This window comes from Tamandua tetradactyla, chromosome 2 (genome assembly GCF_023851605.1).
Source record: "Tamandua tetradactyla isolate mTamTet1 chromosome 2, mTamTet1.pri, whole genome shotgun sequence".
Taxonomy (NCBI): Eukaryota; Metazoa; Chordata; class Mammalia; order Pilosa; family Myrmecophagidae; genus Tamandua; species Tamandua tetradactyla.
In genome coordinates, this window is record NC_135328.1 from 81,573,802 (window position 1) to 81,600,445 (window position 26,644).

Sequence of the window (26,644 nt, forward strand, 5' to 3'; positions counted from 1 at the left end):
CAAAAGCCACGAGCCCACTCAGCCAGAGACCTTTGGAGATGAAGAAGGAAAATACTCCAGGGGGAGCTTCATGAAACAAGAAACCTGGAGAGAAAGCTAGCAGATGTTGCCATGTTCACATGTGCCTTTCCAGTTGAGAGAGAAACCCTGAACATCATCAACCTTCTTGAACCAAGGTATCTTTCTCTGGATGCCTTAGATTAGACATTTCTACAGATTTGCTTTAATTTTTATAGCATTGCTTCAGGAAACAGCTTTTAAAGGGGGGAATTTATTAAGTTGCAAGTTTACAGTTCTAAGGCCATGAAAATGAACCTATTAAAGTAAGTCTATAAAAATGTCCAAATTAAGGCACCAACAAGAAAGGCTGATGAAATTCAGGGTTTCTCTCTCCACTGGAAAGGCATATGATGAACATGGCAACAGCTGCTGGCTTTCTCTCCAGGATTCTTGTTACATGAAATTCTCCTGGGTGCATTTTCCTTCTTCATCTCCAAAGGTCTCTGGTTGTGTGGGCTCTCGTGGTTCTTGTGACTCTCAAGCTTTATCAAAATGTTTCCTCTTTTAAAGGATTCCAGTAAACTAATCAAGACCCACCTGGAAAGGGTGGAGTCACACCTCCCTCTAATCAAGGGTTATCTCCTCTATAGACAAAACAACCAGAGGATCAAGAAGGAATTAGTGAACTTAAACAATCTGAGAATTGAATTAGACCTAAGAGGCATATATAGGCCATTACATAAAACACCAGGATATACATTCTTCTCTAGTGTTCACAGAATACTCTCCAGGATAGATCATATGCTGGCGCACAAAATAGATCTTTACAAATTTAAAAACACTGAACTTATTCAAAGCACCTTCTCTGATCACAATGGAGTAAAGCTAGAACTCAATAATCACCAAAGAACAAAACTTCCACAAATGTATGGAGATTAAATAACACACTCTGAAACAATGAATTGGTCAAAGAAGAAATTGCTAGAGAAATCAGTAGCTATCTGGAGTCAACTGAAAACCAGAATGCAACATATCAGAAATTATGGGATGTGGCAAAGGCTGTGCTGAGAGGGAAATTTATTGCCCTAAATTGGCTATATTTAAAAAAAAAAAAAAAGCAAAAATTGAGGATTTAACTGCTCACCTGGAAGAACTTGAGAAAGAATAGAAAACTAACTCCAAAGCAAACAGAAGAAGAGAAATAACAACGATTAAATCAGAGTTAAATGAATGGCAGAACAATAGAAAGAATTAATAAAACTAAAAGTTAGTTCTTTGAGAAAATCAATAAAATCAATGAGCCACTAGCAAGACTGAAAAAGAAAAAAAAGAGATAGGATGCAAATAAACAAAGTCAGAACTGAAGTGGGGGGTCATTACCACAGACTCTGAAGAAATAAAAAAAATCATAAGAGGATACTATGAACAACTATAGGCCAACAAACTAGACAACTTGGATGATATGGAAAAATTCCTGGAAACATACAAACAAGCTACACTGACTCAAGAATAAATAGATCTCAACAAACTGATCACAAGTAAAGAGATTCAAACAGTCATCAAAAATCTTCTTACAAAGAAAAGCCCAGGGCCAGATGGCTTCACAGGGGAATTTTATCAAATAATTCAAAAAAGAACTAACACCAATCCTGTGCAAACATTTCTAAAAAAATTGAGCAAAAAGGAATACTACCTAACTCATTTTATGAAGCTAACATCACTGTAAAACCAAAACCATTTAAAGATGCTACAAAAAAGGAAAACTAAAAAAAAAATTAAAATCTAAAAAAAATTTTAAAAACTGAAAAGAAACAAAAACAAAACAAAAAGGAAAACTACAGACCAATCTCCCTAAGGAATATAGATGCAAAATTTCTCAAAAAAATACTAGCAAATCAAATTCAACAGCACATTAAAAGAATCATACACCACAACCAAGCAGGGTTTATACCAGGAATGCAAGAATGGTTCAACACAAGAAAATCAGTTAATGTAATATAGCATGTTAACAACTTGAAAGGGAAAAATCACATCATCATCTTCATTGATGCTTAGAAAGCATTTGGCAAAATTCAACATCCTTTTCTGATGAAAACAGTTTCAAAAGATGGGAATCAAAGGTAACGTCCTCAACATGATAAAAGGCATATTAAAAAACCCATAGCCAGCATCATACTCAATGGTGAGAGGCTGAAAGCTTTCCCCCTAAGATTGGTAATGAGACAAGGATGCCTTCTATAATCACTGTGAGAGCAGACAGGCAGGAAAAAGAAATAAAACATATCCAAATTGCAAAGGAAAAAGTAAAACTTTTATTATTTGCAGATGACATAACACTATACTTGGAAAATTCTGAGAAATCTACAACAAAATTATTGAGCTAATAAACAAATTTAGCAAGGTGAAAGGATATAAAATTAATGTGCAAACATCAGTAATGTTTCTATACACAAGCAATGACAGAACCAAGGAGTCAATTAAGGAAAAAAATCTATTCAAAATAGGAATCAAGTATCTACAAACAAACTTAACTAGGGATATAAAGGACTTGTGCACAGAGAACTATATAGCATTGTTAAAAGAAATCAAAGAAGATTCTTTTGATTAAAAGAAATCAAAGAAGAGACATTTACTGCTCGTTGTTAAGGAGGTTAAATGTAGTTACAGATAGTTCTACCCAAATTAATCTACGGATTCAACTTAGTACCAATCAAAATTCCATCAGCCTACTTTGAAGACTTGGAAAAGCTAGCTACCAAATTCATCTGGAAGGAAAAGAGACCCCAAATAAATAAAAGCATCCTACAAGAGAATAATGAGGTGGGATGACTAACACTCTCTGATTTTAAAACTTATTAGAAAGCCACCACGGCTAAAACAGCAATGGTACTGGCACAAAGATAGAAGCACTGACCAATGGACTCAAAACAAGAACACAGAAATAGACCACAAAATCTATGGTAAACAGATCTTTGACAAGGCTGCCAAATCAGTAAACTGGGACAAAATAGTGTTTTCAATAAATACACATGGGAGAACTGGTATCAATAGCTAGAAGAATGAAAGAGCACTCTTAACTTACACCCTACACAAAAATTAACTCAAGTTGGATCAAACACCTAAACATAAGAATTAGTACCACAAACAGATCCTAGAAGAAAATTTAGGGAAACATCTTCAAGACCTAGCAATAGGAGGTAGCTTCATAACCATCACACCCAAAGCACAAGCAATAGGAGAAAAAAAATAGATAAATGGGAACTCCTCAAAGTCAAATCTTTTTGTGCCTTAAAAGACTCTGTCAAAAAGGTGAAGAAGATTCATCCCAGATTATGGCATCCAAGATGGTGGCTTAACGAGGTGTGGAATTTAGTTCGTCCTCCAGAGCTGCTAGTAAATACCCAGGAACAGTATAGAACAACTGCTGAGGCCACATCAGTGACTGGACACCAATGTACATCAGTCTCGACAAGCTGGTCTAGCTGCAATCCCACCCAGAATAGTGAGTCCCCCAAGCCAAGGAGGCCAGTGCCCCTCCCCCACAGGCTAGTTCCCAGAGGGGAAAGGAAAGAGACTTTACTAACAGCAAGAAGCTGAGCTCAATGAAGCTCCAACTGTGGAATTAATTAACAAATTCTGACTACTAAAAATAGATCCACAGATCAGATAAACTAAAGTTACTAGTTTCTGCCCCTGTGCAGGCAGGGCAAAGCTGACAGATTAAAAAAAACAACACCAAAACAGAGGTTTATTGGATCAGACAGCACAAAACACTTGAAAAGGTCTGGATCCAAAAAACAGAGGGGGCTAATAGGACCTGGAGATACACAGAGCAATGTACCAACTTAAGCTCTTGATTAACAGACCCAAGGAACGGGGTCCTGCTCTGAAGAGAATTTTTTTTTTTTTGCTTTGTTTCTACTGCCTAACTGCTCATTAGATATAACTGCAAGGCTCCTCAGGCTCCAACTGCCCCAGGCAAGGCTGGAATTAAGCTTGTCTGAGAGACAAAGAAGGAGGTAAAAGGAAGAAATTCCCTGGAGGCTGTGCCTTCCCTAGGAGAGGGGAGGGCCTCAGCTCAGGTGGAATCACTCCCTCAGGGAATTCAGACCCCAGGGACTGGAAAACTGAAGCAATTAAAGCCAGCCTACAACCTCTCCTCTGTCTCAACCATGCCCACAGCAGGAAGAGTCTGCTGAAGTTAAAAGTACCACAACACTTTATGCTGATGGAACCCGTAGGCAGACAAGTGTCACATACTGGGCAGGATAGGAAAACACAGAGTTTAGAGGCCTCATAGGAAAGTCTGTCAAACTGTTGGGTCTGACCTTCAGGGAAAACTGATGCAGGCGACTCATCTCCTGAGAGGAGGCCAGTCTGGCCTGGGAAATCTGACTGGGGTCTATAATATCTAAGTAGACCCTCCTAAAGAAAAAGAAAGGCTCCATATGGGCAGAGCAAGAAACAAGAAAACAAGAACTGAAATATTCTGATCCATTAAACAAAATCTACACAAGAGGTCTAGAATAAGCTAAACAGAATGTCAAAGAATATATAGAGAACAAAGCCATCCAGCAAGAAAAACCTAGGTAAAAGAGTGAAAATAATCTCCAGAATAAACTAATTAAGGAAACTAAATGCCTAGATGCCTGCAAAAAATAACTGGCATGCTAGGAAAACTAAAGATGTGGCCCAGTCAAAGGAACAAACCAATCATTCAAATGATATACATAAGTTGAAACAACTAACTCAGGATATTCAAACAGACCTGGAAAATCTCATCAAAAGTCAAATCAATGAGTTGAGGGAGGATATAAAGACAAAAATGGGCAAACAAAAAGAAGAAATTGAAAGTCTAAAAAAACAAAGCATAGAACTTATGGGAATGAAAGGCTTGGTAGAAGAGATGAAAAAAACAATGGAAACATACCATGTTAAATTTCAAGAGACAGAAGACAGGATTAGTGAACTGGGGGATGGGACATCTGAAATCCAACAAGCAAAACAAAATATAAGGAAAAGAATGGGAAAATATGAGCAGGGACTCAGAGAATGAATGACAACATGAAGTGCACAAATACATATGTTGTGGGTGTCCCACAAGGAGAAGATAAGGGAAAAGGAGGAGAAAAACTAATTGAGGAAATTATCACTGAAAATTTCCCAACTCTTATGAAAGAATTAAAATTACAGATCCAAGTAGTGCAGTGTACCCCAAACAGAACAGATCCAAATACACATACTCCAAGACATTTACTAATCAAAAAGTCAGATTTGAAAGAGAAAGAGAGAATTTTGAAAGCAACAAGAGAAAAGCAATTCATCACATACAAGGGAAGTCCAAAAAGATTTCTCAGCAGAACATGGAGGTGAGAAGACAGGGCATGATATATTTAAGATTCTAAAAGAGAAAAATTGCCAACCATGAATTCTATATCCAAAAAAATTGTCCTTCAAAAATGAGGGGGAAATTAAAACATTTTCAGACAAAAAAAAATCACCAAGAGAATATGTGACCAAGAGACCAGCTCTGCAACAAATACTAAAGGGAGCAATAGAGACAGATAGCAACAAAGACAGGAGAGAATAGTATGGAGAAAGAGTATAGAAATGAAGACTATCAGTAAAGGGGAAAAGAGAAAAAAATTAGATATGGCATACAAAATCCAAAAGGCAAAATGGTAGAAGAAAGTACTGCACTTACAGTAATGACACTAAATGTTAATGGATTAAACTCCCCAATCAAAAGACTTTAGACTGGCAGAATGGATTTAAAAACATGACCCATCTACATGCTGTCTAAAATGAGATGCATTTTAGAACCAAGGACAAACATATGTTGAAAGTGAAAGGTTATGAAAAGATATTTCATGCAAACAACAATCAGAAAAGAGCAGGAGTAGCTATACTAATATCCAACAAATTAGACTTCAAATGTAAAACAATTAAAAGAGAAAAAGAAGGACATTATATATTGATAAAAGGAACAATTCAACAAGAAGATATAACAATCATAAATACCTATGCCTTGAGCCAGAGTGCTCAAAAGTACATGAGGCAAACACTGAAAAGACAAAAAGATAAATCTACCATAATAGTTGGAGACTTCAGTTCCCCACTCTCATCAATGGCTAACATCTAGATAAAGGATCAGTAAAGAAATGGAGAATTTAAATAATACAATAAATGAACTAGACTTAACAGACACTTATAGAACATTACAGCCCACAGCAACAGGACACAATTTTTTATCAAATGCTCCTGAATTATTCTTAAGGACAGACCATATACTGGGTCACAAAGCAAGTCTCAATAAATTTTAAAAATATGAAATCATATAAAAACACTTTCTCAGATCATAAAGGAATGAAGTTGGAAATCACTAATAGGCACAGGGCCAGAAAATTCACAAATATATGGAGGCTCAACAATACACTTTTAAACAATCAGTGGATTGAGGAAGAAATTATAAGAGAAAGCAGTAAATATCTTGAGGCAAATGAAAATGAAAACAAAACATATCAAAATTTGTGGGATGCAGCAAAGGCTGCAAGAGGGAAATTTATTGCCCTAAATGCCTATATCAAAAAAGAAGAAAGATAAAAATTCGAATAATTAACTGTTCACTTGGAAGAACTAGAGAAAGAACAGTAAACTAACCCCAAATCAAGCAAAAGGAAAGATATAACGAAGAAATAGAGCAGAAATAAATGAAATTCAGAACATGAAAACAATTAAGAAAAGCAACAAAACCAGAAGTTGGTTCTTTAAGAAAATCAATAAAATTGATGGACCCTTAGTGAGGTTGACAATGTAAGAACAGAGAGGATGCAAATAAATAAAATCACAAATGGAAGAGGAGATATAACCACTGACCTGCAGAAATGAAGGACACAATGAGAGGATACTATGAAAAACTTTATGCTAAAAACTAGACAATACAGATGAAATTGACAACTTCCTAGAAAGGCATGAACAACTGATACTGAATTAAGAAGAAATAGATAACCTCAACAGTCCAATCACAAAAGACTGAATCAGCTTTCAAAAAGAAAAGTCCAGGACCAGATGGCTTCACATGTGAATTCTACCAACATTCAAGAAAGAAATAGTACATACCTGCTCAAACTCTTCAAAAAAACTGAAGATGAGGAAGGGCTACCTAACTCATTCTATGAAGACAACATCACCCTCATACCAAAGCCAGACAAAGATTACTACAAGAAAAGAAAATTATAGACCAATCTGTATAACGAATACCGATGCAAAAATACTCAACAAAATACTTGCAAACTGACTCCAGCTGCACATTAAAAGAATTATACACCATGAAAAAAAAATTATACATCATGACCAAGTGAGGTTTATTCCAGGTATGCAAGGATGGTTCAACATAAGAAAATCAATTAATGTAATACACCATATCAACAAATCAAAGCAGAAAAACCACATGAGCATCTCGATTGAGGCAGAAAAGGCATCTGACAAAATTCAACATCCCTTCTTGTTGAACACACTTCAAAGGACAGGAATAGAAGAGACTTCCTCAACATGATAAAGGGAATATATGAAAAACACAGAGCTAACATCATCCTCAATGGGAAAAAACTGACAGCATTCCCCCTAAGGTCAGGAACAAGACAAGTATGTCCATTGTCACCACTGTTTTTCAACATTGTGTTGGAAGTCCTAGCCAGATCAATTAGACAAGAAAAAGAAACACAAGACATCAAAATTAGAAAGGAAGAAGTAAAACTCTCACTGTTTGCAGATGATATGATACTATATGTTAAAAAAAAAAACCCAAAATTCACAGCCAAACTACTAGAGCTAATAAATGATTACAACAAAGTGGCAGGTTACAAGATCAACACTCAAAAATCTGTAGTGTTTCTATACACTAGTAATGAGCAATCTTAGGGGGAATAAAAAAAATTTAATTTACAATTGCAAGCAAAAGAATAACATATTTAGGAATAAATTTAACTAAGGATACAAAAGACCTATAGAAAGAAAACTACAAGAAATTGTTAAAAGAAATCACAGAAGACCTAAATAAATGGAAGGGCATACCGTGTTGGAAGACTAAATATAGTTAAGATATCAATTCTACCTAAATTGGTTTATATGTTCAATGCAATACCAATTAAAATCCCAAAACCTTACTTTGAAGAAATAGAAAAACCAATAACCAAACTTATCTGGAAGGGCAGGGTGCCCAGAGTAGCTAAAAATATCCTGAGAAAGAAAAATGAAGTCGGAGGTCCCACACTATCTGACTTTAAGGTGTATTATGAAGCTATAGTGGTCAAAACAGCATGGTACTGGCATAAAGATAAATATACTAACCAATGGAATCGAACAGAATGTTCACATATAAATCCTGTCATCTAGGGACAAATGATCTTTGATAAGGCAGTCAAGTCAACTTACCTGGGACAGAACAGTCTCTTCAATTAATGATGCTTAGAGAATTGGATAGCCATGTACAAAAGAATGAAAGAGGATCCATATCTCACACCCTATACAAAAATTCATTCAAAATGGATCCAAAACCTAAACATCAGACCTAAGATCATAAAACTTTTAGAAGAAAATGTAGGGAAATATCTTATAAAACTTGTTATAGGAGGTAGTTTCTAGATCTTATACCCAAAGCATGAGCATTGAAGAAAGAAACAGATGAATGGGAACTTCTCAAAATTAAACACTTCTGTGCATCAAAGAACTTTGTCAAGGAAGTAAAAAGGCAGCCTACACAATGGGAGACAATATTTGGAAACAACATATCAGATAAGGGTCTAGTATCCAGAATAAATAAAGAGATTGTTCAACTGAACTACAAAAGACAAACAATCCAATTTAAAAATGGGCAAAAGACATAACAGACACTTCTCAGAAGAGGAAATATAAATGGCTAAAAGACACATGAAAAGATATACAACTTTCCTGGCTATTAGGGAAATGCAAATTAAAACCAAAATAAGAAGAGAAAAAAAAAAAGAAAAAAAAACCAAAATAAGATATCATCTCAGACATACCAGAATGGCCATTATCAAAAAATCAGAAAACAAGTGCTGGAGAGGATATGGAGAAAGAGGCACACTCATCCACTATTGGTGGGAATGTAAAATGGTACAACCACTGTGGAAGGCAGTTTGGTGGTGCCTCAGGAAGCTGAGTACAGAATTGCCATATGATCCAGCAATACCATTGCTAGGTATCTATTCAGAGGACATGAGGGCAAGGACACAAATGGACATTTTCACACCAATGTTTATAGCAGCATTATTTACAATTGCCAAGAGATGGAAACCGCCCAAATGTCCATCAATACATGAGTGGCTAAACAAGCTAGTATATACATACAATGGAATATGATATAGCTGCAAGAGAGAATAAAGTCACGAAGCATGTAACAATGTGGATGGCATTTGAGGAAATTATGCTGAGTGAGATTAGACAGAAACAAAAGGGCAAATACTGTACAGTCTCACTGATATGAACTAATGTTAATGAATGAACTTGGAGAATTTCAACTATAAACAGAGACCATAAGGAGACAGAAATATGGTAACGATTGTGTAATTGCAGCTGAAGAGATACAGATTGTGCAACAGGGCTGACTAAAAATTCAGAAATGGATAGCACAGTATTACCTGATTGCAGCACAATAATGTAAGTACAGCAAATGAAACTGAATATGAGAAGGATAGAGAGAGGAGAGCTGGGGACACGTGAAACCAAAAGGAAAGACAGACGATAAATACTGAGATGGTATAATCTAGGAATGCCTTGAGTATAAAATGATAGTGACTAAATGCACAAATTAAAAAAATGTTTCTGCATGAGAAAGAACAAAGGAATGTCAATATTGCAGGGTGCTGAAAATAGATGGTCATTCATATTTTAAAACTTCAACTTCTGCATAAGACTAAAGAGAGAAATTTTTATTTGGCAAAAAATTTGTTTTGACTGGCACATTTCCTAATTTAACTTATATGGAGAGTTTAATTGAACACCATAAATATATGGAACATATTGAATAGGGCATGAGATTTTGAAGTTTGTCCAGGTTATGTGATGCCCCAATAAATCCCAGAGTGATTTGAACTATGAATAAAGAAGTATTTGCAAAGCCTCTTGGGGCAAATGGGGAGAGAAGGGAGAATTCACCTTCTTCATTTGGTGAATTCTTGATATTCTTGTAAGCAATGGGTACAAACAAATCAATAGGTCGAGCCCTCAATCGTGAGGTTTGTTCATATGAAACTTTATCCATGCAAACAAGAGGACAAGCCTACTTAAAATTAGGCCTAAGAATCACCCCCCAGAGAACCTCTTTTGTTGCTGAGATGCAGCCTCTCTCTCTCTCAGGAAACATGGCTAGCAAACTCACTGCCTTCCCCCTCTTTACATGGGATATGACTCCCAGGGTTGTAAACCTCCCTGGCAATGTGGGACAGAAATCCTACAGTGAGATGGGACTCAATATTAAGGGATTAAGAAAGCCTTCTTGACCAAAAAGGGGAGGAGAGAAATGAGACAAAATAAAGTGTAAGTGGCTAAGAGATTTCAGAGTCAAGAGGTTATCTTGGAGGTTATTCTTACACATTATACAGATATCCCTTTTTTAGTTTAAGGTGTGTTAGAGTGGCTAGAGGGAAATGCCTGAAACTGTAGAGCTGTGTTCCAGTAGCCATGTTTCTTGAAGATAATTGTATAATAAAGTACAATATTTTGCAATGTGACTATGTGATTGTGAAAACCTTGTGTCTGATGCTCCTTTTATCTACGGTATGGACAGATGTGTAGAAAATATGGATAAAAATAAATAAATAATAGGGGGAACAAATGTTAAAATAAATTGAGTAGATTGAAATACTAGTGATCAATGAAAGGGAGTGGTAAAGTGTAGTGGAAAAAAATAGGGGGAACAAAGGTTAAAGTAAGTTGGGTAGATGGAAATACTAGTGGTCAATGAGAGGGAGGGGTAAGGGGTATGGTATGTATGAGTTTTTCTTTTTATTTCTTTTTCTGGAGTGATGCAAGTGTTCTAAGAAGTGATCAAGGTGATGAATATACAACTATGTGATGATATTATGAGTCATTGATTGTACACCAAGCATGGAGTGTTCATATGTTAAGAATGTTCATGTTTGCATGTTGTTTTGTTTTGTTAATAAAAATATTTATTTAAAAAAAGGTGAAGAAGCAGCCAACTCAATAGGAGAAAATATGTGGAAATCATACATTGGTTAAAGGTTTGATATCCTGCATACATAAAGAAATCATACAATAAAAGAACAAACAACCGAATTTTAAAGTGTGCCAAAGATATGAATAGACATTTTTCTGAAGAGCAAATACAAATGGCTCAAAAGCACATGAAGACATGCTCATTCTCATTAGCTATAAGGGAAATGTAGATCAAGACTACAATGAGATATCACCTCACAACTATAAGAATGGCTGCTATTAAACAAAGAGGAAACTACATATAGTACAATCCTACATTGGAAAAGATGTGGAGAAATTGGGGCACTTATGCACTGCTGGTGGGAACGTATAAGTACAGCTGCCAAGGAAGACTGTCTGGTGGTTCCTCAGGAAACTAAATATTAAGTTGTCCTATGGCACAGCAATACCACTACTCGGAATATATCCAGAAGAGCTGAAAGCAATGACACAAACAGATCTGCACACTAATGTTCATAGCAGCACTATTCACAATTGATAAAAGATGGAAACAACCCAAGTGCACATCAACAGACGAGTGGATTAACAAAATGTGGTATATACTTACGACAGAATATTACGCAGCAGTAAATCAAAATGATGTTCTGACTGCATGACAAAATGTATGAGCTTTGAGGACATAATGCTAAGTGAAATAAGCCAGAGCAAAAGGACAGATACTGAAAGATTCCACTTTTATGGCCATGGTAAAGGTAATATCAGAGACTCTGATATAGAATATAGGGGACCTAGAGATACACAGAAGCTTGAGATGGATGTATAGTTTGCTAATTAGGTTGGACTTAATTCTAAGGAAATAGAAGTGAAGGCAGTTCTCTAGTGGGTCTATAAATAATCTTATGAAATTGAAGGTGAATATTATTGAAAGCGGTTGTACAGACTCATGTGTCCCACCAATTAATGCTATCATTACAAATAAGTTCTTTTATGAACTATTGCAAAGGTATCAATCTTGTACAAAGAGTGTATAATGTCAAGGTATAGAGGGGAAAATGCTATTGCATACCCTGGGCTATGTTTAACAGGAAAACATCAACAGTACCACAGCAATACCACGGACACATAATGGGGGGAGGGACAAGAGTTAGGGGGAAGTTTGGATTTTCTATAATTGATGAGGGTGTGTTTATTGGCTATCATTCTCTTGGGAACAATGAAATTATCTAAAATTGAAAGTGTTGATGGACAATTGACTTTGGACATTATGCATGAGGTCCAGTAGATAGAGGTGGCTAAAAGATGCAGTGACTGAGAAGTAATTGGCAAACAATGAAGTAAACATAAAATCGAAAAGGGAAATGAAGTTGTGAGGCACAGCGCTGTTGCAAAAGTGAATGAAGATGTAAATGAACCTGTGGCACATTTGGTGAGGCAAAATTAGCCAGAAACAAAAAAAACAAATATTGTATGATCTCATTTAGAAAATACTTATAAGAAAACTAGGGCCTAGATTGTAAGTTCTTACAGGAGTCACATTTAGCCCAGAATGGCAATTATTATTTCTGGATTTTGAGAGGTTTTTATATATATGTATAACCTGATATTTAGAGATAAGAATGAAGCTGATCGGGTGGGATTAAGGTATTTCAGAATACAGAGGTAAGGAAGACACTGCCTATATTTTAGAACTTCATCTACTCTTTGAGACCAAAGGAAGAAAGTTTTATGACACCCAGAACCTAGGTTTTCTGTAGTGCATAATCTAACTCAACTTGTCTGGATAGGTCAGTTAAACAATCCAAACACAGGGAGCCCAGAATAAGAATGAGAGCCTTTAATGCTATATAGCTTAATGTAATGCCTGGATATAACCCAGAGCATATTAAGCAGATAATCAAAAAGTATTGGCAAAGTCCCTTGAGGGATGGGAGAAAAATTATGGGACTATTAAACTTTACCACAGAGGAAACCCCGATACTGTGCCAAACATTAGGGACACCCAAGCCCTTTATCCTGAGGTTTGCTCTTGTGAAGCTAATGTATGTAGTAGAGAAGCTTAGCCTACCTATATATATAACTAAGAGTCACCTCAGAAGGACCTCTTTTGTTGCTCAAATGTGGCCTTTTTCTCTCTAAGCCCAACTCTGCAAGTGAACCATTGCCCTCCCCCTACGTGGGACATGACATCCAGGGATAATTATCTTCTTGGCAGTGTGATCCTGGCCCTGGCACCATGGGATTAACAATGTGATTCTGAGCAAAAGGGGGAAAAGAAGTGTAACAAATAAGGTATCAGTGGCTGAGAGAGTTCAAACAGAGTTGAGATACTACACTAGAGGTCACTCTTATGCATGCTTCAGTTAGACATTGCTACCTATCATAATTTGCCAAACCCCAACCAAAACCATTTCTGCCAATAATAAAGAATACTTAGGGCATTATATAAGATTCTATAAAGTTCCATGCACTAGGGTAACTCTCCAAAACCTACAACCTCCAGATGGGTCCTGGGACCAGATAAGTCCTGAAATGCAGAGAGGCCAGTCCTTCCAGAACATCAACTAGTTCCATCCCCCATCCCATATTATCGACAATCCCTTCCAACATGAAAAAGTTATGATGGGAATAGCCCAAATACCCTTAAACAGTGGGAGAAAGATCAAAGGTGATGGTGAAGTTATAGAGAGAAGGTTGGGTTTAACAAATAAGTATGAGTGCTGACTCATTATACTAATATTTCTTTTAGCCTCCCATATCTTAGAGTAGCTAGAAATAAAGACCTAAAATTGTAGAATCAATACCCATACCAAACTCTGAAATCTGTTCTACAATTAACTGTTGTACTTTGAAATTTATTGCTCTTATGTATATATGTTATTGAAAGAGAAGGAGAAGTATAACAGAGAAGATAGGATTTAACAAATGAGTGTGACTGCTGAATCATTACATTGATATTTCTGGTCTCCAGTATCTTGGAGCAGCTAGAAGAAAAAATGAAAAATCACGGAACTGTAATCCATATCAAACCTTAAAATCTGTTCTATAACTACTTGTTAAAATGTACTTAGACATTTATTGCTTTTTTGTATATATGTCATCTTTCGCAAGCAAAAAAACATTAGAAAATTTCCTGAAATAAAATTTGTACGTGTAATATGTGTTATAACAGCAATTTACCAAATATAAAAACAAAATGAATAGTTGCTGTATATTCAATTATATTTTATGAAAATTCAAAAATATACATAAATAATATGGAAAATATGCCAACATATAATACTAATGTTCTTTTAGGTATACAGAAAATGATGGTTTCAATTTGCAATCCCATGGGTCAGAATCTAAGGTATTACAAACTCTCCTTAGAAAATTCTCAGCAAGCACTTTCCCCAAAACAATAGCATCTGTGATGAGTGGTTCTCCTGCTTCAGAAGATGAACTGCTAGGCCTTCCTGCAGATTTAGAATAGAAGTGAGTTCAAAACACAGATAGAAAAAGAACAAAGTTGTAGGATTCACACTACCTGATTTCAAGACTTACTATGAGGCTACAGTAATCAAATCAGTTTAGTACTGAAAAAGCATAGAACACAGATAAATGGAACAAAAGAGAAAGTTTATAAATAGACATACAAATACAGTGCACTGATTTTTGACAAACTGCAAAGGTAAGTCAAAAGAGAAAAGATAGCCTTTACAACAAATGGTACTGGAAAAATTAACTTCAACCCATACTTCATACCTTATACAAATAATAACTCATAAGGAACATAGACCTAAATGTAAAACTTAAAACTATAAAAACTTCTAGAAGAAAACAAAAAGAGAAAATCTCAATGGGCTCACACTAAGCAAAGAGTCTTAGATAAAGTACAAAAAGCAAAATATATTAAATAAAACATTAACAAATTGGATTGTATCAAAATTAAAATCTTTAGCACTGCAAAAATACTATTAAGAGAATGGGAGAAGCATTTACTGCCCACAGCCCACTATGTTCTTCAACATTTCCATCTACAGCGAGCCTTTGGGCTGTATCTCATTCCAGCTGTTTGCAGAGTTTCAAAGATAGCAGAAAATCTTTGTGCTCTGAGCACTGGGGAGAAAGGATTTTGTTATAAGGGTTCCTGCCTTCACAGAATTATTCCTGTGTTTATCTGCCAGGGTGATGATTTCACATGCCATAATAGCACTGGTGGCAAGTCCATCTAGGGGGAGAAGTTTGATGATGAAAACTTCTTCATCCTAAAGCATACAGGTCCTGGCATCTTGTCCATAGCCAATGCCGGACCCAATACAAAGGGTTTCCAGTTTTTCATCTGTACAGCTAAGGCTGGGTGGTTAGATGGTAAACACGTGGTCTTTGCAAGGTGAATGAGGGTATGGATATTGTAGAAGCCATGGAGTACTCTGGCTCTAGGAATGACAAGACCAACTAGAAGATCACTATTGCTGACTGTGGATAAGCCTAATAAATTTGTTTTGTGTTTTCTCTTAAACACCAGACCATTCCTTCTGTAGCTCAGGAGAGTACCCCACCTCCCCTGGTCTGCTTCCAGTATTCTATCAGCTTTGTGCCTTCACTGCAGTTCTTTGGGTGCTACATTATCATCCCTTCCAAGTCTAACTGTACTGCAGAGTTAAGTTTATGATTGTGAAATAAAAACTTAAACCAACACAAATAAGAGAATGGGAGAAAATATTTGTAAATCACTTTTCTGACAAAGGACACTCAAGACTCAACAATAAAACAAAATCAATTGAAGAATGGGCAAAAGATCTGAACAAATCATTTACCAAAGAACATACATGGGGTGGCAAATAAGCACATGAAAAAATTTTCAACATTATTAGTCATTATAACAATGAGATACTACTACATAGCTAATAAAATGATTTTTTTAAAACAATGAAAAACCACACGCTGCAGATATGCAGAGCAACTGGATCTCTTGTACATCATAGGTGAGAAAACAAAATGATAGAGCCACTGTGCAAAACAATTTGATAGTTTCTTATAAAGTTAAATATATACTTACCATATGACCTAGCAGTTTCCTAGGTATTTACTCTAGAGAAATGAAAACTTATGATCACACAAAAATCTACCCATGAATGCTGAAGACAGTTTTAATAATAACCACCAAAAAACAAACAAAAAAAAATCCAAATGTACATCAACAACTATTTGGATAAATAAACTGATATATCCATACAATGGAATATTATTCAGCAATACAAAGGAATGAATTATTAATATATAGACAAATCTCACATGTATTTTGCTAAGTGAAATAACAGGTCCCAAAGTCTGCATACAGTATGATTCCATTTAAATGACATTCTGGAAAAGGCAAAATCATACGGATAGACAACAGATCTGTGGTTCCCAGGAGGTGAGGGGAAGGGGAAGGGGAAGGGTTGACTCCAAAGGGACAACGTAAGAAAACTTGGTGGAAGATGCTGAAACTTTTCCATATCTTGATCGTGGTGACAGAGTTATGAGTTTGTGCATATGTTAAAACTTATACAACTGTAAACCACTAAGAGTGCCTTTTACTGTACATAAATTAAATGTAAATTGTTGAAACACTAATAGAAATATTACAAGTAGTAAACTACATGAAACTGAAATATTAGTTTTAAAAATATCTTTTTAATGTCTTTTTAAGTTCCTGGTCATTGCAGCTTCTCAATAGCAGCTTACTGGATAAATTTTTATACCTTCAATCCACCAAGAAGACTAATCTCATTTGGCAAAAGTTGAGGATTTACTAAGTTTTATTGATTTTCTTGAAGTTTTTTGAAATTTTACCTCAAAAACATGAGGTCACCTAGTCTTTGCTTCATAGGTAGTGAAAAGAAGCATTCAAATGTAAAAAAGTCACAAAGAAAAATACAATAGCAACAACTAGCTTGGAAATTAATGGGGCCTTATGAGGAAACTTGATCCTGAAAACAGAAAGTGAAGTTAGTTTAATCTTCCCAGACTTAAGTTTATAATGGAAAAAATGTGCTTATTTCCTGAGGAATGGGCTTTAGGGAGTACTATGATTAAATCTTGATTATCAAGTTATTAGAAAGGTTTGGAGGAAAAAAAGCTTTCACTAGAACTATGCAGAAAGAATTGGGCAAAATGCAGTCATCATATCAAGCATCTCTATCATTATATTACTGTGCTAGATATTGGTCTTTCCCTCAATATCACAAACAATAAAGAAAAATAAACAGTAATATAGCACTAACTATTTTAGGCTAACTGATATGAAGTCATGGAACTCTTCTTTTGTTAAAGTACATAACTGGTAGTTCTCCCCAAATCTAGACTGTTCTAGGCCAGATTAGATTAACCAAAAATTGATGAGCTAAGAATGCCTGCAAGGACCAGAATATATATGGAGGTATTTGAATAGTGTCATTTGTGAAGCTTGATACAGTTAACCTAGATACAGCTAAAATTCCTATAACAGAAATAGAATAGTTATATTAGGAGCCTCATGCACTCCCTAAATTTCCAAACCACAAAACAAAGTTCACAGTAACAGAACACTGAGCCCCTTCAATCCCTGAAATCTAAGTATTGAGAATGCATTTTTATAAGCCCTTAGCAGGTCAAGAGCTTTGGCATGAAATGGGTGAGAGACAAAATTTAACTTGAACAAAATTCAGGGGGAAAAATTAAGGTAGCAGTATTAGGGGAAAGATAGTAAGTAAAGTAAATCATAGTCGGCATTGGATAAGCATTTAAAGTGAACTGCCTATATTCAATAAATAAAAATTTCAAGTCATGAAATAAATTGCACTGAAGAGTTTAGAAAACAAGTTTTGACTAGGGAAAAAAACTCTAATTAGAAGAAAAATTAGGTAATAAAAAACAACTGTTGGAAAGGCAATGAACCTAGACAATAAAAATCACCTGATGGGCAGGCCATGGTGGCTCAGCAGGCAGAGTTCTTGCCTGCCGTGCCGGAGACCCAGTTCAATTCAGGGTGCCTGTCCATGCATCCATGCAAAAAAAAAAAAAAAAAAAAACCTACCTGAAAAAGATTTTGCAACAGTGGACTCTTAATTCAAGGACAAATAAAAGAAAGTGAATTTTTCAGCAAATGGCATGGGAACAATAAATGTAGAGTGTATAATGAATCTCAGCCTCTATCTAACATCACAAAGAAAAATAATTTGAGATAGATTATATACCTAAACATAAAAGCTAAAACTATAAAATTTCTAGAAGAAACTAGGAAACTAAGAGACTAGGTTCACAATCTTGGGATCTACAAAGATTTCTTAGCACATAAAAGTAACTAAGCAAAAGAGAAAATATTTATAAATTGGACTAATATTTAAAAACTTCTCAAAGACATATTAAAAAAAAGAAAAGCTAAGCCAGAGATTGGGAAAAAATATCTATGATACATATATAGAACAAAAAGGAATTGAATCCAGAATGAACAAAGGTCTTGAATCTAGAATATATAAAGAATTCTTAGTAATCAATAACAAAAACACAAACAATCAAATTTTTTTTTTTTACATGGGCAGGCACCAGGAATCGAACCTGGGTCCTCTGGCATAGCAGGCAAGCATTCTTGCCTGCTGAGCCACCGTGGCCCGCCCTCAAATTTTTTAAAAAGAGAAAATTTTTTAAAAGGAGAAAAACTTGAAGAGATAAGTGAATACGACTGCTGAATCACTATAACAATATTTCTTCTAGCCTCTAGTGTTTTGGAGTAGCTAAAAGAAAAAATCTGAAATTGGAATAATAAACTCCAAAATCTGTTCTGTAGGCTTCCGGGCCAAGATGGCAGCTTAAAAATGTGCACATTTTAGTTTGTCCTCCCGAACAACTACTAAATAACCAGAAACAGTACAGAACAGCTCCTGGGGCCACGTCAGTGACTGGACACACAGTGTACCCGAATCTGGACCAGCTGGACTGGCTGCGAGCCCCCCCAGAACCATGAGTTCCCCAAGTCACAGTGGCCAGTGCCCCTCCCCCACAGGCTGCTTCCCAGAGGGGAAAGGAAAGAGACTTTACCAGCAGCAGGGGCTGAGCCCAAGCAAACGCCAATTGTGGAATTAATTAATAAATTCTGACTACTAAAAATAGGCCCCCAGCTCAGGTGAACCTGGTCAAAGCCGAGGGCGCTCATTTTCGCCCCGACACCAAATGGGCAGGGCTGACGGAAAAAGAGAAAAAAAAAAAGAAGGAAACAGAGGTTTTCGTGGCTGTGTTTCTACAAAGGCTTGACTACCTTTGGATACATGCCTCAGGCTGTAACTGCCCCAAGCATAGGCAGAAACAAACTCGTCTGAGGGTTTGTCTGGAGCCTGTGCCTTCCCCAGGGGAGGGGTGAAGCCCAACTCAGGTGGAGTCCCTCTCTCAAGGAATTCAGACACCAGGGCTTGGTAATTTGAAGCCATTAAAACCATCTACAACCTCTCCTCTGTCTCCACCACACCCCCAGCCAAAGTTAAAGGTACTGTATCATCTTATGCTGATGGGACCTGCAGGCAGACAAGCACCACATACTGGGCAGGATAAGAAAAACAGAGTCCAGAGACTTCACAGGAAAGTCTGTCAACCTGCTGGGTCTCACCCTCAGGGAAAACTGACACAGGTGACTCTTTCCACCTGATAGGGGGCCAGTTTGGTCTGGGAAAATCTGTCTGCGGTCTATAGTACCTAAGTAGACCCTCCTAAGTGTGGGGGGAGAAAGGTACCATACAAGCAGGGCAAGAAACAAGAAAACAAGAACTGAAAAATTCTCCTCTGTTAAATAAAACTTAAGATAGAGGTCCAGATAAAGCTGAATTGAATGTCAACGAACAGACAGACAACAAATTCATCCAGCAAGAAAACCCTAGGTAAAAGAAGTGCAAGCAATCGCCAGAATAATCTTTAAGGTAATTAAATGCCTAGACGCCCAGCAAAAAATAATGAATCACACTAGGAAAATTGAAGATATGGCCCAGTCAAAGGAACAAACCAAGAATCCAAATGAGATACAGGAGCTGAAACATTTAATTCAGAATATACGAACAGACATGGAAAACCTCATCAAAAACCAAACCAATGAATTGAGAGAGGATATAAAGAAGGCAAGGAATGAACAAAAAGAAGAAATTGAAAGTCTGAAAAAAACAAATCACAGAACTTATGGGAATGAAAGGCACGGTAGAAGACATGAAAAAAACAATGGAAATCTACAATGGTAGATTTTGAGAGACAGAACATAGGATTTCTGAACTGGAGGATGAAACATCTGAAATTCGACAAGAAAAAGAAAATATAGGGGAAAAAATGGAAAAATATGAGCAGGGACTCAGGGAATTGAAAGACAATATGAAGCGCACAAATATACGTGTTGCGGGTGTCCCAGAAGGAAAAGAGAAAGGAAAAGGAGGAGAAAAACTAATGGAGGAAATTATCACTGAAAATTTACCAACTCTTATGAAAGACTTAAAATTACAGATCCAAGAAGTACAGCATACCCCAAAGAGAATAGATCCAAATAGACATACTCCAAGACATTTAATAATCAGAATGTCAGAGGTCAAAGAGAAAGAGAGAATCTTCAAAGCATCAAGAGAAAAGCAAACCATCATGTACAAGGGAAGCCCATTAAGACTATGTGTAGATCTCTCAGCAGAAACAATGGAGGCAAGAAGACAGTGGGGTGATATATTTAAATTATTAAAAGAGAAAAACTGCCAACCAAGAATTCTATATCCAGCAAAATTGTCCTTCAAAAATGAGGGAGAAATTAAAACATTTTCAGACAAAAAAATCACTGACAGAATTTGTGACCAAGAGATCAGCTCTGCAAGAAACACTAAAGGGAGCACTAGAGACAGATATGAAAAGAGAAGTGAGAGGACTGCAGAAGAGTGTAGAAAGGAAGACTATGAATAAACGTAAAAAGAAGGAAAATTAGATATGACATATAAAATCCAGAAGGCAAAATAGTAGAAGAAAGTACTACCCATGCAGTAATAACACTAATTGTTAATAGATTAAACTCCCCAATCAAAAGACATAGACTGGCAGAATGGATTAAAAAACAAGACCCATCTATATGCTGTCTCTACTCAAAGGACATGAGATAAGGACACAAACGGACATTTGCACACCAATGTTTATAGCAACATTATTTACAATTACCAGGAGATGGAAACAGCCAAAATGTCCATCAACGGATGGGTGGCTAAACAAACCGTGGTATATATATATACGATGGAATATTATGCAACTGTAAGACAGAATAAAGTTATGAAGTATGTAACAACATGAATGGACCTTAAGGACATTATGCTGAGTGTGATTAGCCAAAAACCAAAGGACAAATACTGTATGCTCTCACTCATATGAACTGACTAGTGAATAAACTTGGAATATTTCATTGGTTACAGAGACCATCAGGACATAGAAACAGGGTAAGATATTGGATAACTGGAGCTGAAGGGATACAGATTGTGCAACAGGACTGAATATAAAAACTCAGAAATGGACAGCACAACACTACCTAACTGTAATACAATTATGTTAAAACACTGAATGAAGCTGAATGTGAGAATGATAAGAGGGAGGAGGGCTGGGGGCATGAATGAAATCACAAAGAAAGATAGATGATAAAGATTAAGATGGCATAATCTAGGAATGCCAAGAGGGTATAATGATAATGACTAAATGTACAAATTTAAAAATGTTTTTGCATGAGGAAGAACAAAGAAATGTCATTACTGCAGGGTGCTGAAAATAGATAGTAATTAATATTTTAAAATTTCAACTTATGTGTGAGACTAAATCAAAAAACATTTATTTGGTACAAAATCTATATTTTGACTAGTGCATCTCCTAATATAACTTATGTAGATAGTTGGTTGAACAACATAAGCACATGGAATCTTGGGTAGGATATCAGATTTATTGGTTTGTCCAGACTGATGCCCCGATGAATCCCAGAGTGATTTGATCAGTGAGCAGAAAAGTATTTGCAAAGTCCCCTTCAGGGAATGGTGAGCTTGGGGGAAAATTTAACCTCCCCAAGTTGAATTATTGATATTCTCACAAGCAGTGCAGACAACCAAAGCTATAGGCTGAGCCGCCAGTCTTGGGGTTTGTTCACATGAAACTTAAACCCACAAAGGATAGGTCAAGCCTACTTAAAATTAGGTTTAAGAGTCACCCCCAAGAGAACCTCTTTTGTTGCTCAGATGTGGCCTCTCTCTCCAGCCAACACAACAAGCAAACTCACCACCCTCCCCCTGTCTACATAGGACATGACTCCCATGACTCCCAGGGGTATAGACCTTCCTGGCAACGTGGGACAGAAATCCTAGAATGAGCTGAGACTCAGCATCAAGGGATTGAGAAAAACTCTAGAATGAGCTGAGACCCAGCATCAAGGGATTGAGAAAACCTTCTTGACCAAAACGGGGAAGAGTGAAATGAGACAAAATAAAGTGTCAATGGCTGAGAGATTCCAACCAGAGTCGACAGGTTATCCTGGAGATTATTCTTACGCATTAAATAGATATCACCTTGTTAGTCAAAATGTAATGGAGAGGATGGAGGGAACTGCCTGAAAATGTAGAGCCGTGTTCCAGTAGCCATGTTTCTTGATGATAATTGTATAATGATATAGCTTTCACAGTGTGACTGTGTGATTGTGAAAACCTTGTGTCTGAAGCTCCTTTTATCTACCTTGTCAACAGACGAGTAGAACATATGGAATAAAAATAAATAATAGAGGGAACAAATGTTAAATTTAGTTTGAAATGCTAGTGATCAATGAAAGGGAGGGGTAAGGGGGATGGTATGTAAATTTTTTTTTCTTTTTCTGTTGTCTTTTTATTTCTTTTTCTGAATTAATGCAAATGTTCTAAGAAATGATCATGATGATGAATATGCAATTACGTGATGATATTGTGAATTACCGATTATATATGTAGAATGGAATGAGCATATATTACGATGTTTGTGTTTCTTTCTTGTAATTTATTTTTAATTAATAAAAAATTGTTTAAAAAACAACAAAAAAACAAAATCTGTTCTGTAACTACTTTTTGAACTGTACTTGAAAATTACACTGCTTTTTCTTTCATTTCTTTGTATGTATGCTATATTTCACAATAAAAACATTTTTAAAAAAAGATCTATATACCTCACTGTATGTCATCTTTCCTCAACAAAAAAATACAAAATAAATTGAGTCTTTTACTTCAATAGTAGAAAATGCAGAAATGTCACAAGGTACCCTACAGTGAACAAATAGCTACTTTTATGGAGTATACTCATTCATTCAAGTCTCCATAAGTATGGAAAAAAAGAATGGTCTGATTTTAAGCAATCTGTAACCCATTATTGGCAAACAAAAAACTATAGGCTGTTTTATAAGTTAGACTTAATATAAACATGAATGGACCAAAAGAGTGGTTGAATAGTAAATAAACCATGGAAAAAACATGCAACCTTCTGATTCTAGACTATCCTATCTTGGAAACGAAAATAATCTCTTATTAAATTTAATACTAAAAAGTATATCATTATGTTATTGTATTATTGCTAATTTGTCAGGGGTAATAGTTAATGGTATAAACAATATTGACAATAATTTCTATAGGAAAAAATTTGGTTCCGTTTTCAATCAAGTCCAACATAGAAGACAATTCATTTCACTATAAATTACTTTGCTAAAGGGACTGCAACTACAACTCCAGTTCTTATGTTAGCAGGTATGCCAAATTTCAACCACAAATGAACTAAAATGACGGTTCACCTAGGAACATTCTGAATAAACTGGATAAAAGGATACCTACACTAAACCTGACAATATTTTACTAAATCTTTTAAATGTTTATTTTTCAAAGGAAATTTCATTTTCGGGGGTGCAAGGGTAGTTCATTGGTAGAATTCTTGCCTGCCATGCGGAGACCTGGGTTCAACTCCTGGTCTGTGCCCTTCCCAAAACAAACAAAAGAAACCAACAAAAACAAACAAAAAATTCAGCAAATGGTGCTGTAATAATGGGATACTCGCATGGGAAAAGAATGAAATGTGACCCCACCATACAACATACAAAAAAAAACAGGAAATACAATTTTAACAATTAATTGAGTAATGAATACATTCTAGAATGTTTTAACCAGAAACCCATCTACTTCCAAACTTAGACGGAAGACAATCCTTAGCACACACACATCTATTTGTATTGTGTCTATCTATTTACATGTCCATGTGTATATGTCTAAATAAGATCTATGTGGTTCTCAAGTAGTTTTATATAGTTTTGGTATTGTTATGAAAGAAAACACATGAAACATTTAAAGACTGAGTATTCCATTTTTTAAAAAGCTATCTGTAGAAGTAGCATACCTGTGCTCTCTTCTGTACCTCCAGGAGGAGTTCAGAATACTGCAGCTCCAGTTCCTTCTTTTGTTTCTGCCAGCAGCTCTCTTGGGCTTTAATTTGCTCTGCCACTTTGTTAAACGTATCTTCCTGAGTCTGCTGAAGCTCTCTCATTGTGTCAGACTTGTTTTTACAGATATATTCTAGATGACTTATCTAAACGGGGGAATGCAACAGAGAATGCCCATTTCTTTGCATTATCTTCTCACAAAAAAGAAAGGAAATTTTACCTACACTATTTTATTTCTCAATACCTTATAAAAATTTTAAGTTAAGATGTAAATAAAGAAATTGAGAGAGTAATCAGTAAGTTAAATCATCAGATTTTAGAAAAAATGGGGCCATTTATATACTTAGACAACAATTTTTTTATTCTTCTCTTTCTAATAAAGTTACTTATTCTACAGACAATTTTACAGGGAAAATTAAGAAAAGTACTCTTACTTATGGTACCAAAGATCAACCTACTCAGCAACTTCACAGGGAAAGGAGGTTTAAACAAAATTTACAAATCTTCAAAGATTTTGCATATAATAAAACAAAATGTTTTTATTTCACATTCAAAACACTAAAAGGAAAATCAGCATCTTCTAACATATGTATTAATTAATATTTTAAAACTATGAAAAACTGTTAATATAATGCCATCTCAAAGGGTTAAACACACACACACACACATTTTAATTACCCAAATTATCAAACTCTTTATACACATCTCCACAATCATGAATAGAATCTATGCTTCTTACAGTTTATTTTCCTCAAACCCTCAATACTACTTCTCAGCGCCTATGGTTTTGTTAGACCAAGGTAAAATGTTCAATAATAAGAAACTCATTCTGAAATTGCTGAACAGCTGGAAAAAAAATTATGGAACAACTTTTCTCTTCCTTTGCCTTAACAACAAATTCAATGCAACCAAGACTTGGAAACTAGAACACATAAACATAGTTTTGACCAGTTCAATAGATCCAGGATAAAAATCAGTATCTTCAATGGTAACATGTTGGTCTGCTAAGTCAGTTTAATTTTCCATAACCAAAAGAAGATTTTAAAAATTTTTTTCTGGAAAGACTGAACTCCTAGACATATGAAATGGTAAAGTAGCCACAAAAGTCTACTGTTTTCTCCTGCAAAATATATTTCTTACATATTAAAGTATGGAAGGGGTTTTGTAATGTTCAGTTTGTTATATCTCAAGAAACAAGTCATAAACATGTAATTAAATTTTTAAGCACCTTTTAAAATAACACCTCATAATTTCTAAACCAAGAATTTTAAGACCGTGTTTTTGAGTAACTGTATCTTGTTTCAATTTTATGCTAAGATAAAGAATTGGTTTATTAATGTAAATGACTAAGTTCTTTGAATTGCTTCATCAGTAAGATTAATTTATTTTCTTTTAATTAGGTCCCTGTGGCTAATACTGGCTAGTAGTATTAGCATGTCCTGCACAGAAAGTGGAGCTTAGAGACTTCATACAGACTTCAGTCACATTTACATGCCCACAGCAATGGCATCAAACTGAGTTGTAGACAAGCCATAATTAATGTTATTGAATTATTAACATCCAAATTCTTTTTGAAATAAGATGAATGTCAGACCCTCTTAATGATACTGTGATGTGGACAAATGTCACTGAATTTAATAGAGGTATCTGGTGCCTGAGGACAGTTACCTTCTCATTAGCCCTGTTCAGGTCTGCGATCAGGGCATCAACATTCTCTTGCAAGACTGTGCAAAGCTCACACCAAGAGAATTTATCCAGCATGCCTTCTGGTTGTTTTATGAGCACACATCCTGCTACCAAGTGCTGATATAAGGTATGCAGAAAGGTTAGCTTCTCCTGTGAGAAAAAAAAAAAGAGAAATTAAATCCAGTACAAAAATATTTTAAGAAGTAAAAGACATAATACACATAGTCAAGAGTTCATTTTAAAAAACTGGAAAAGAAGTAAAATACTCAAGATTCAGAATATTCTCATTTTGATGACTTTTTTTTTACTTCCAAAACTAGTATCAGAATATTTGTAATT

The 26,644-nt window shown here is 35.6% G+C and overlaps 1 protein-coding gene and 1 pseudogene across 16 annotated transcripts in view; one reads left to right on the forward strand and one right to left on the reverse strand.

The window, feature by feature from the left end:
* CCDC171 (coiled-coil domain containing 171) overlaps positions 1–26,644 on the reverse strand; it is a 576,357-nt gene that overhangs the window by 243,369 nt on the left and 306,344 nt on the right. For all 16 annotated transcript variants that reach the window (XM_077148117.1, XM_077148129.1, XM_077148126.1 and 13 more), the window contains 2 exons: positions 26,288–26,455; positions 24,577–24,765 (listed from right to left, as the gene is read on the reverse strand). In XM_077148117.1, the coding sequence (XP_077004232.1) occupies positions 24,577–24,765; positions 26,288–26,455 (357 nt within the window). The remainder of the gene's footprint in view (positions 1–24,576; positions 24,766–26,287; positions 26,456–26,644) is intronic.
* Positions 11,943–15,664, forward strand: LOC143675093 (peptidyl-prolyl cis-trans isomerase A pseudogene; annotated as a pseudogene).